Source organism: Corythoichthys intestinalis, chromosome 12, assembly GCF_030265065.1.
Source record: "Corythoichthys intestinalis isolate RoL2023-P3 chromosome 12, ASM3026506v1, whole genome shotgun sequence".
In the NCBI taxonomy this organism is placed as follows: domain Eukaryota; kingdom Metazoa; phylum Chordata; class Actinopteri; order Syngnathiformes; family Syngnathidae; genus Corythoichthys; species Corythoichthys intestinalis.
The window spans coordinates 26,824,359-26,837,395 of record NC_080406.1 but is presented as its reverse complement, the minus strand read 5'-3'; the positions used below and the strand labels follow the sequence as shown (position 1 = coordinate 26,837,395).

The following is a 13,037-nucleotide window of genomic DNA, read 5'->3' as shown; positions in this document are numbered from 1 at the left end:
CCTAATAAAGTGTTGGTTAAGTGTAATTCAATCTAAATGTATTATTTTGTCGAAGGGATATGCATACCCATAAATCTTTTCATTATTATTAAAAAGATAGATATTAAAATGCCGCTCTTTAGTTGTCTAACGGATGGAGTTGTTTATTCTTGAAGGTTGACAATAAAATATAAAAATTGATGCTTATATTTGCTCTTATTCCTAGAACCAGCTATCGGGAAATCTACTACGGAAGTTCAAGAATAGCAATGGCTGGCAGAAGCTTTGGGTGGTCTTCACCAACTTCAGTCTGTTTTTCTACAAGTCCCACCAGGTGATGACCTGTTCCCCTCCATACGATTGCTACACCCTTGACTTAATCATTCGTCAACCAAAATGTTGATCGCTCTCCTCCCTTATCGTGCTTGAAAGCACTGCACCTTTGCTCGACAGGTTCGATGCTTTTTAGACAGTTGACCTCAGTCACTGTTATTCACAACATTTTCAAAAAGTGTTGTATTGTAGACGTTAACACGTAGAAATAGAAGAATAAGCAGTTGAAATTGTTTTTAAAACCACACCACTTCTTTTTCGAAACAAAAAAAAAAATCAAGTCCTGTTTTACCGAAAAAGGATGTCACATTATTTAACTCTGTGCTGCACTGGCACCTTCTGAGGAAACAAAAAACATCAACTGGTGTTGGCTCCTTGTGGTTCCAGTTGGCCCCCTTTAGCAACCTTTTTATAAGCAACATTTGATGTGTTCTTGAAAGATTTATGTAAGAACAGGAAAACGTTTTGCCAGTTGTTGTTTTTTTAAAGGGAGAGATAAAACTGTCTATGAATGTATGGCTTTGAATAGCACATTTACCTTCAGATACAAAATCATACTGTTGAAATGAACAATGAACAAAATGTTTTTTGCGTGAAATGCTACATTTAAAATGCCCTGCGCATAAATGACCTAAAACATGTTTTAAAAACTTTTATTTTTAAATGCATAAAATATTTATGTATTTTAATGAGGTGTTGCTTGTTTCAGGATGATTACCCTCTGGCCAGCCTTCCTCTGCTGGGCTACTCTGTCACCATTCCCTCAGAGTCAGAGAACATCCACAAGGACTATGTTTTCAAACTGCATTTCAAGTCCCATGTCTACTACTTCCGGTCAGAGAGTGAATACACCTTTGAAAGGTAAACTACACTCACTGTTGGGCAGTGTTGTTAATCTTACTGAAAAAAAGTAATTAATTATAGTTACAAATTACTTCTCCCAAAAAGCGTTACTAACTCAATTACCTGAATGTAAGAGTAATCAGTTACTTGGCAAAGTAATTGGTGATAATTACTTTTTTTTTTTTTTCCTCAAAAAAAAAAAAAAAAAAAACATTGGCCACACTATGTGAAGTTTTTTGTGGAGGTTTTTGGTACAATTGGCCCGAGCCCAATTCTTTACCCTAATTTACCCTTTACCCTGAATCAACTGTTAAAAGTTGTTAAAATTGCTCCCATTATTGCATTAGTTCCCTTCTCTCTACTTTCGACATATGAAAGTTTTAAAACTGTTTCATCATTTAAAGATAGATTCAAGTCAATATTTTGCCGATTTAGAAGTATTTTAGATAAAAAGTTACTTAGGTTCGCGAGGAAGGTTCTCTACAACAGAGCCGTCCTAAAAAGCCTACTGCTTTAAGATGGCGGCTGTCATTTTGCATCTAGTTATATCTATATACAGTATATGGGATATCTACCAAGACTACCATATCTACCATAACATGCGGGCGTAGTTTGTCCGGCTGTCGGCTACAACATGTATTATTGGAGCTACCTAGCATCGCGTTTGCTTGGCGTCACAACTTTCTTGCCTCCTCCCCGCTCCTGCTCTGCTCTGTCGTCTCGGTGAGTCCATCTCCCTCAGACTTTTCGACCAATATAGTAACGCATGCCTTTCCGTCCTCAGTAACGGTAACGGCGTTGCCAAGATGAGAAAAGTAATTAATTAGATTACCCACTACTGAAAAAAATAACGCCGTTAGTAATGCCGTTATATTGTAACGCCGTTATTAACAACGCTGCTGTTGGGGTTACTTGCTCAAAAAAGTAATATATTACAAATAAGTATTTAGTCAACCACTAATTGTGCAAGTCACTTGAAAATATTAGAGAGGCCTGTAATTGTCAACATGGGTAAACCTCAACCATGAGAGACAGAATGTGAAAAAAAACCAACAGAAAATCACATTGTTTGTTTTTTAAAGAATTTATTTGCAAATCATGGTGGAAAATAAGTATTTGGTCAATACCAAAAGTTCATCTCAATACTTTGTTATGTATGCTTTGTTGGCAATAACGGAGGCCAAACGTTTTCTGTAACTCTTCACAAGCTTTTCACACACTGTTGCTGGTATTTTGGCCCATTCCTCCATGCAGATCTCTTCTAGAGCAGTGATGTTTTGGGGCTGTCATTGGGCAACACGGACTTTCAACTCCCTCCACTCTAGGACCTTGAAATGCTTCTTACGAAGCCACTCCTTTGTTGCCCTGGCTGTGTGTTTGGGATCATTGTCATGCTGAAAGACCCACCCACGTCTCATCTTCAATGCCCTTGCTGATGGAAGGAGATTTTCACTCAAAATCTCTCGATACATGGCCCTATTCATTCTTTCCTTTACACAGATCAGTCGTCCTGGTACCTTTGCAGAAAAACAGCCCCAAGGCATGATGTTTCCACCCCATGCTTCACAGTTGGTATGGTGTTCTTCGGATGCAATTCAGTATTCTTTCTCCTCCAAACACGAGAACCTGTGTTTCTACCAAAAAGTTCTATTTTGGTTTCATCTGACCATAACACATTCTCCCAGTCCTCTTCTGGATCATTCAAATGCTCTCTAGCGAACCGCAGATGGGCCTGGACGTGTATTTTCTTCAGCAGGGGGACACGTCTGGCAGTGCAGGATTCATTCACTAGGCCCCCCCGTGTGGTTCTGAGATTTTTGCTCACCGTTCTTGTTATTATTTTGATGCCACAGGGTGAGATCTTGCATGGAGCCCCATATCGAGGGAGATTATCAGTGGTCTTGTATGTCTTCCATTTTCTAATAATTGCTCCCACAGTTGATTTCTTTACACCAAGCGTTTTACCTATTGCAGATTCAGTCTTCCCAGCCATGTGCAGGTCTACAATTTTGTCTCTGGTGTCCTTCGACAGCTCTTTGGTCTTGGCCATAGTGGAGTTTGGAGTGTGACTGACTGAGTTTGTGGACAGTTGTCTTTTATACCGCTAATGAGTTAAAACACGTGCCATTAATACAGGTATCAAGTGGAGCCAAGTTAGACCTCATTAGAAGAAGTTAGACCTCTTTGACAGCCAGAAATCTTGCTTGTTTGTAGGTGACCAAATACTTATTTTCCACTCTAATTTGGAAATCAATTCTTTAAAAATCAAACAATATGATTTTCTGTTTTTTCTCCACATTCTGTCTCTCATGGTTGAGGTTTACCCATGTTGACAATTACAGGCCTCTCTAATCTTTTCACGCAGGAGAACTTGCACAATTGGTGGTTGACTAAATATTTATTTGCCCCACTGTAATTATTACTATTTTCAAAGGAGTGTTGCCTTACTCTACTCATTGCTGGAAAAAGTAGTTTTATTACAAGTAACACGCAACACTGCCTAAAATCAATGTTATTTCTGTGTTATCAGTTGTCAATGTCATCAGAGTGACATGAGTGTTATTTTTTTTCTTGATCTCAGGTGGATGGAGGTGATCCGCAGTGCAACAGCTCCATACAGTCGCGCACGGGTGCAGAACAACAAGGAGTCACACGCACATTGAGTCGGACTCTCCTGTTCTCTCCTCACACATGCTGGATATTAGTCCGCGTGTCCATGCACATGTTGGTGCTTTTTTTTTTTTTTTTTTTACTGTTCTAATGGTGACATGTCCGCTGGTTTCGACTGCATCAGAGGCTGCGTTTCTTCTTCTGTCATTTTTACAACTCAACTCTGAAACCTTTATACAAGATGTCATTTTATACTGTTTTCTAATAATCGCACCTACTGTACTTCCTATTCCTCAATGTGTCCCCCGCCCCTTCCGCTTCAAGTAGAAACATGTCTGTATACTCTATTTGATGGCTTTTTGTTATTCACTTTGCAGGAAATTTCACATGTGGTGCCAAACAATTATAATGGTGCCAAACAAACTCATGGACTTTCTATTTTTTTTTTCTTCTTAAACTTTAGAAGAATGTTTCCTTTACGGTACACCATGAAATTCAAGTCAATTTTAAACAGTCCACCCTTTAAAACGCCATGCTGTGCACCTGGCCTGGTTTGTTTTACTATTAAAAAGAATGATTACACTGTAAAATAATGTGTTGTAATTTCAAAAAACTGGCAACCAGAGGCTTGCGTAACAGTAGTGAGCCAAAGAAGCAACTGTCAGTAATAGTGCTTTTTAAAAACAAAATTGTTACGTTTCCTTTTTACTTTCATTTTCAGTCAAATGATCTCAACCATTGCAAAGTGTTACAAAGCTATGTAATAGAAAGCTCCAAATATGATGATGATAACTGAATAGAAACGTTCAATTAAGATTGTCTCTGCTTCTTATTTAACCAGATGGTCTCTGACCTTTGAAGATCAGATCATTTTATGAGTCCAAATATCTTTAAATGGGCTTGGCGATGTTTTGTGTTAAAATATGAAATGCAAACGTTCTGTTCTGCATAGGTTTGATGCAAACAGTGCCTTATAAATATAAGTATATATAGTGTACTATACTCATGACTCTTACAGTTGTCTGTGTTCTTCCAATTTTGACCTGTAGGTGTCAGTATGTATCAAGTAATTGCAGCAATATTTAGAACGCTTCGACAGTGAGTGAATTACTGTAACTAGTAATAATGTGCGTTATTTATCCATATACGGTTTTCTACTGAACTCTGCTGCGCATGTTCCGCTTGACTCTAATAGATAAAACAATCTACCAAATATATTCATGAGTCAGTTAAAATTGCTGTAGGTAATCATTAATCAAAAATATTCAAAACACAATATGAATATACAATAAAGATAATTAAGAAGTTTAATCCTGTTTTGTAATTTTCACCGTGACGTTAACCCTTTATTGAGCAAGTTACTCTGTTATTTAAAAAACGTACATATTATAGTACATGTATGATAAGGATTTTTTTCCCCCTAAAACACAGCTGCTGAATGGATTTAAAATTATGTAATTTTTTGTCGAAATCTCCCTGGATTTGTTTCCTCTTTTAAAATTTGGGTCTGTGGCAAGGGTTTGCATAGGGACGGTAGGGACATAACACTACTTTTCAGGATGCTCAAATTGTCCCCACCAACCTTTAAGCAACCTTATACAGTGGGGCAAATAAGTATTTAGTCAACCACCAATTGTGCAAGTTCTCCTACTTGAAAAGATTAGAGAGGCCTGTAATTGACAACATGGGTAAACCTCAACCATGAGAGACAGAATGTGGGGGAAAAAACAGAAAATAACATTGTTTGATTTTTAAAGAATTTATTTCCAAATTAGAGTGGAAACGAATTATTTGGTCACCTACAAACAAGCAAGATTTCTGGCTATCAAAGAGGTCTAACTTCATCTAACGAGGTCTAATGAGGCTCCACTCGTTACCTGTAATAATGGCACGTGTTTTAACTCATTATCCGCATAAAAGACACCTGTCCACAACCTCAGTCAGTCAGTCACACTCCAAACTCCACTATGGCCAAGACCAAAGAGCTGTCAAAGGATACCAGAGACAAAATTGTAGACCTGCACCAGGCTGGGGAAGACTGAATCTGCAATAGGTAAAACACTTGGTGTAAAGAAATCAACTGTGGGAGCAATTATTAGAAAATGGAAGACATACAATGCCACTGATAATCTCCCTCCATCTGGGGCTCCATGCAAGATCTCACCCCGTGGCGTCAAAATGATAACAAGAACGGTGAGCAAAAATCCCAGAACCACACGGGGGGACCTAGTGAATGACCTCAAGAGAGCTGGGACCACAGTAACAAAGGCTACTATCAGTAACACAATGCTCCCTCAGGGACTCAAATCCTGTACTGCCAGACGTGTCCCCCTGCTGAAGCCAGTACACGTCCAGGCCCGTCTGCAGTCCACTAGAGAGCATTTGGATGATCCAGAAGAGGACTGGGAGAATGTGTTATGGTTAGATGAAACCAAAATAGAACTTTTTGGTAGAAACACAGGTTCTCATGTTTGGAGGAGAAATACTGAATTGCATCCGAAGAACACCATAGCCACTGTGAAGCATGGGGATGGAAACATCATGCTTTGGGGCTGTTTTTCTGCAAAGGGACCAGGACGACTGATCTGTGTAAAGGAAAGAATGAGTGGGTTCATGTATCGAGAGATTTTGAGTGAAAATCCCCTTCCATCAGCAAGGGCATTGAAGATGAGACGTGGCTGGGTCTTTCAGCATGACGATGATCCCAAACACACAGCCAGGGCAACAAAGGAGTGGCTTCGTAAGAAGCATTTCAAGGTCCTGGAGTGGCCTAGTCAATCTCCAGATCTCAACCCCATAGAAAATCTGTGGAGGGAGTCGAAAGTCTGTGTTGCCCAATGACAGCCCCCAAACATCACTGCTCTAGAGGAGATCTGCATGGAAGAATGAGCCAAAATACCAGCAACAGTGTATGAAAAGCTTGTGAAGAGTTACAGAAAACGTTTGGCCTTCGTTATTGCCAACAAAGGGTACATAACAAAGTATTGAGATGAACTTTTGGTATTGACCAAATACTTATTTTCCACCATGATTTGCAAATAAATTATTTAAAAATCAAACAATGTGATTTTCTTTTTTTTTTTTTTTCCACATTCTGTCTCTCATGGTTGAAGTTTACCCATGTTGACAATTACAGGCCTTTCTAATATTTTCAAGTGGGAGAACTTGCACAATTAGTGGTTGACTAAATACTTATTTGCCCCACTGTATGTCGTAAGGATAGAATAGACCTTACCATTATTAAGTGAATTATTTTCATTATGTTCAAACTTACATTTACCACTTTTCACTTGCTGAATGAGTTGGTCAATTAACCATTGGTTTGACTGGCTGATGACTTAACCCACCCCCGACACACACATGCACGCTCACACTCACACAGCCCCGACAGATATACATGTTAACAACATGCTGCCTCCTCCACCCACTTTGAGGAGGTGGAATATTAAAAGTTTTTATCAGCCAGCAGCAGCCACTGTAAGTAATTTAAAAAGACACCGATGTTGTGGAGGTGGGAGACACACCACTAATTTTGCTACTGAAAGTCCGACGTGTATTAGAGTTAGCATAACATTAAACTGTGTGAACTTGCTAACCTTCAAAACTTGAGTAGGAAGCTACTTCGAGAGAAGTGTCCTACTGTTTGTGTTTTCAACTGTTAAACTGTGAGAAATGTAGCGAACACTGCTGGAAACTATAGAACCAGAAACATGTTAGCAAGAAGCTGCTTACTGAGAGACGGGTGCTGCATAACGTCATATGTTGCTCACACAACACAACATACACACCACATTATCATAATTAACTAGGTACATTTTAAAAAATGTTTTTTTTGGGTGGGGATGCCGCGAGCTACCCATGCTAGCATTGCGATCAACTGGTCGATTGTCATCAACGTTATAAGCACATTAGCATATTGGTGAGAAATTTATCCCTACCGCCGTTCACCCAATCTGTTTGGTCTTATTCATGTCCCATCCCGAGCAAAAAGTGTTATGCTGTTTTATTGTCCCTACCAATGTTGTGACCAAACCTACGCCCTAGGTCTATGGAATTGCAGGAATTAGAATTTAACCAGTGTTGTCAATCTTACTTTAAAAAAAAAATAAAAAAACTTATAGTTACAAATTACTTATCCAAAAAGTAATTGAGTTAGTAACTTAGTGACCTCATTGTTAGAGTAATTAGTTACTCAGCAAAGTAACTGACGTTACCTTTGAAGTTCTACACGTAATTACATTATAAATTTTATAACATCTTTCACATCAAAGAGGTTTGTATTAACTGATTAAAGAATAAAAACACTATACACAGTATTTTAGGACATTTGGTATTCATTTGGATCAAATATATTACACAAACTGATCATTAACCAGTGCAAATCTCTGAAACTGTATGTTAGACCTACTGCACAATAAGCTGAACACGACCCTTAATTATTCCATAACGTAACAATGTTAAATATTAAAAATAATTCAAGTTTGAGAACGCTACCTTTGAAATTCCCAGGCCCGTCGCCATTATAGCCGTTTTATGTTTGCCAAAGCGTGCAGTGAAGCAGGTGATGATCCGCCCACCTATCCAATCATCGTGTTTTGAACGGCGTCACCACCCCCTTCCCACCTCCCGCTCTGCTCTCTCCACGCAGCTAATTTGTGACAAAATCAACTGTCGACAACTCCCACTTCATTCAACCAAATTGTAGTAACGTGCCCCTTCACATCCTCAGTAACAGTAACGTCATTGCAAAAATGGGAAAAAGTAATTAATAATTACTCACTACTGGAAAAAATAACGCTGTTAATAACACCTCATGGGTGTTAGAACTACGGCCTGCGGGAAAACTGAGGCTTGCCACCTTGTTATATTGACCGCAGCAAAAATATTAAAATATTCTTGTATATAATTCACAAAAGAAGTTTAAATTCAGCCAGAATTCTGTTGCACTTCTTAGCTTCAACACTAAATAAAGCTTGTCACTTGTACGGTGACTCTACATGATTTCTAATCAATGCAGGAAACTCTAATTTCAGTATTTTGTTTTACATACTTACTTTAAATGAAATTAACTAGTGTGATAAAAATGGGCCATTAATTTCTTGACTTTTTTGCAATTGCTGGACAATTGCTCATTTTTATGCCGTTTGTTACAGTAATGTAGATATACAGTAAATATATATATCCCAATGGTAGGCTGATTGAACACTCTAAATTGTCCCTAGGTATGAGTGTGTGCGCGAATGCTTGTCGGTCTCCTTGTACCCTGCGATTGGCTGGCAACCGAGTCAGCGTGTACCCCGCCTACTGCCCATAGTTAGCTGGGATTGGCTCCAGCACCCCAGTGACCCTTGTGAGGATAAGCGGCTCGGAAAATGAATGAATGAATAAATGAAAGGTTTCACACATGGATTAGGCTACTGCATTACACTCCAACAAGGCATAAATGAGAAACTGATTTCCATTTCACAGATTTACAAAATTCCATCTAAAACTCCATCTAATTTTTATTTGCCCTCATTTCCTCAAATCTAAAAGCAAAACCCCATTTTTAACTATTCAAGAACATAGGATGTAATTTAAAATTGAAGATAATATAAACATTGACTTTTTTGGGGGGGGTAAATAAAGATACAAGTGTGTCACAAAAGTGTGTACACCCCTCGCATTTCTGCACATATTTAAGTATATCTTTTCATGGGACAACACTGACAAAAGGACACTTTGACAAAATGAAAAGTAGTCTGTGTGCAGCTTATATAATTAAGTTAATTTGTTTTCCCTTTAAAATAACTCAAAATATAGCCATTAAGATCTAAACCCCTGGCAACAAAAGTGAGTACACGTTAGAAGTTAGAAAATACGTACATCCTTAAATGTCCAAATTTAGTACTGCTTGTCATTTTCCCTCCAAAATGTCATGTGACTCGTTACAGGAGTGCTGTCAGCATTGCTGCAGAGATTGAAGAGGTGGGGTTTAGCCTGTTAGTGCTCAGACCATAAGCCGCACTCTACATTAAATTGGTGTGCATGGCTGTCACCCCAGGAGGAAGCCTCTTTTGAACACGGTACACAAGAAAGTCCTGTTCAATTTGGATGTACGTAGGCTGTCGACACAAACGCCAATCGAGATAAACAAACCGTGCTGCTTTCGAGATTTGCCCTTTTAACAATGGGCACACAGCAACTACTAAAATGACCGTTTATCTCCTCTGTTACTGCAACCAGCTGCCACACATCCGCTCACCATTTTGATTAATCAATGTTAACGATTGTCAGGAAGGTTTTTGGGTTCGTTTACTAGGCGGTGATTCCTTAGACAAGTAGAAAAACACGCAGTAATAGGAGGAATGTACGTAGCAGTAATATGTAAAAACGATGAGCTGACGGACGGACAATATGGCAGCACCAGTCAGGGGGCCGGAGTTGTGACGTCACGTGATTGGGGTCTATAGACCCCATTCACCAACGTCACACAATGACGTGTCGCTGTTTCCGGCCACCATATTGTCCGTCATTGTTTATCTGTATTCTCAATGGTTTCAATTTGTCGTGCAGTTTATAGTGCAATTCATGGAAGCCCCGGTGCTTTCAGACGCTGTAAACTCATTGGATGCGTTGCATAAAAGGCGTTATGTGGAAAAGCTTCAGTCTATCCATTCGCCAGATCCATATTTGATGCCTAAATTGATATTTTTCGACCCGCTGTCTTCGCTGTCTCTGCCTGACATCTGCTACCCTGATATCTACAAATATCTTGTCCACAGAAACTCAGCCTATTCTCATGAAACTTTGAAAAACATGAAGAGCAGCACTCGAAGCAACATAACCCCGTGTGACCCTTCCAATTTTCTAAAATGGCGACAATCAATTAAAAAAAAATGTTGACTGCGATGGCCGAAGCTTCAAGGATAGGTGGATATTGGACTATTTCTTCAATAAAATACGCAACAACTGTGTCTGCCTCATTTGCAAAGAGACAGTCGCTGTTTTCAAAGAGTTCGATGTGACGCGATATTACCAAACAAGACACGCTGACATGTACAACAACATCACAGGGAAGATACGCAGCGAGAAATTAAAGCAACTTGAAGCTAGTTTAATTTCACAGCAGCAGTATTTCGCAAGAGCCCGAGTGTCGAAAGAGAACGCCACAAAGGCGAGATTGTTGAAATTATGAATTAAAAATAATAATAATAAAGCAAATGTCACACACAGAAGGGCTCGCTAAAATTTGTTTAAATATATTGTTCTACGTAAATCAGCCAAGGTAGCCCCCTCCACATTTTTACCACACCAAATCTGGCCCCCTTTGCAAAAAGTTTGGACACCCCTGTTTAACTGATGATCCGTAGACGAGGCCAGCTTCTTTCACTTGTTACCAGCTAAATATTATTCAAAAAATAATGATGGCGGAAGAAATAAACATCTTTGAATTTGAAACTGTATGTTGTCGGCGATTAGCCTTACAATGATCTTAATTGTGGTTGTCAGCCCAAAACCCTCTAAATATATATTAAATGCATCTTACCAGATATAAAATGACTACTACATAATCTGTGGTGATCGTTTGGTGCCCAGTTTTCTCGTCGAATTGTAGCAGTCCATCTCGCTCTCCTCTCCGGTCTCTCGGAATACAGTGGTACCTCTACATACGAAGTTAATCCGTTCCAGGAGCTTGTTTGTAAGTCGAAATGGTCGTATGTCGAGCAGGATTTTCCCATAGGAATACATTATAATTCCATTAATTCGTTCCACAGCCCAAAAACCTGCACTAAATCCTTAAAAAATACTGCTGGTACTATTACAAATGGCAGTTACATATAGCAAAACAAATAAATAATAAATAAAAATCGGATTAATAATATAATAATAATTCCTGTAATAGTGTAACGAAACGGGTTCTAATAAGGCGGACGTTTTTTTCTGTACCTGAAGGCACCGCGGCGCTGACGTGACAAAGAGGGAGGGGAGCGGGTGAAAGTTTACTTTCGCTTTCAATGCTTTCTTGAGAACATCGTCAATTGCGGCAGACAGCAGGCGTTTTGTGTTGAATAAGTTGTGAAAGAAATGATGAAAACGTGGCGAAGCTGGCGATTTCTCTGGAGATGTTACCACAATAAGAATTGTCAGCTTAACTTATAAAGACTGGCGAGCGATGGTCGGAGGAGGACCGTGGAGATGTATTGTTGAGCCATTTCACGGATGCCCACCCTACGCTCATATATTTCTGTCATTTGCATCTTCATTTAGAAGGTAAGCGTCAACTTTTTCCTTGTTTCACCACCTGTACCAACCTTTTCTGAAACCTGTGTTGATTTGTCACACAAGAAAATCTGCCGTGCATTCGTCTGCGGTGCTGCCATTGTCGTCGTATTTCGAGCATGTCGTTGGATGTAGAAACAAATGGCGAGTCAAATTTTACGTCGGATGTCGAAAAGTTCGTGTGTCGAAGCGATCGTATGTAGAGGTACCACTGTACGGTAGAACTTCAAGTCTCTCCGTCTATCTTCTCTGTTACTGCAACCGGCCGCCACACAGGCCTTCACCATTTTGATTATTAATGTTAACGAGCAGAAAAACACGCCATAATAGGAGGAATTTACGTAGCGGTAATGCGTAAACACGACGAGCTGACGGACAATATGGCACGGAGGCGTGGTTGTGACGTCATGTGAGTGGGATCTATAGCTGGAACAGCGGTGAGTACCAGGCTACCGGAACGGCGTTCTGGCCCCAAATCTCATGCCGGAACGCTGTTCCGGCCCACTTTCACCCCTGCCGGTAGTTCCTAACTAATTCCCTGCCGTTGAGCGCTATATCCATTTCAATTGGGAAGGCTGGCATTGAGTGATAATATTTCACTGCCATTGACGGAGATAGACGTCCAATCCAATTTAACTGGTGAGCTAATGAGTTATTACTTTAAAAAAAATTAAACCCGATCTTTTTTTTTTTTTTTTTTTTTTTAAACCTGATTCCGATCCTCTGTTTGGCTATTGAAAGTACTGTAGAAAGATTTCAAGTTGGCCCTTGCAGGGGGTCCGGGAGGGGCCAGCATTGAGCAGGCCCTGAAACCGGCGGAGGTATCACAAATAGGGGGCGGAGCTCACCGAGTCAACGACGAGAGGCGGCCTCCTGTCTAGTACCCGACGGCCAATGACACTCGTTACTTCCGAGCGCCCTTAGTTGACAACAATGATTCAAAGGGACAAACTGACTGGAGCTCGGTTCTAGCATACACAACGCGGTAGTGACGGGATCTCTCGTTCACT

General features: G+C 39.8%; 1 protein-coding gene across 7 annotated transcripts in view; it reads left to right on the top strand.

The window, feature by feature from the left end:
- LOC130926719 (FERM, ARHGEF and pleckstrin domain-containing protein 1-like) overlaps nt 1-4,751 on the top strand; it is a 105,954-nt gene extending 101,203 nt beyond the window's left edge. For 2 of the 7 annotated variants that reach the window (XM_057851825.1, XM_057851826.1), the window contains exons 25-27: nt 206-313; nt 1,022-1,173; nt 3,737-4,751. In XM_057851825.1, the coding sequence (XP_057707808.1) occupies nt 206-313; nt 1,022-1,173; nt 3,737-3,818 (342 nt within the window). In that variant the 3' untranslated portion in view covers nt 3,819-4,751. Of the gene's footprint in view, nt 1-205; nt 314-1,021; nt 1,174-3,736 lie in introns of those variants that run through there. The other 5 variants (XM_057851829.1, XM_057851824.1, XM_057851828.1 and 2 more) reach the window with 4 other exon arrangements.
- Nucleotides 4,752-13,037: the final 8,286 nt, after the last annotated feature.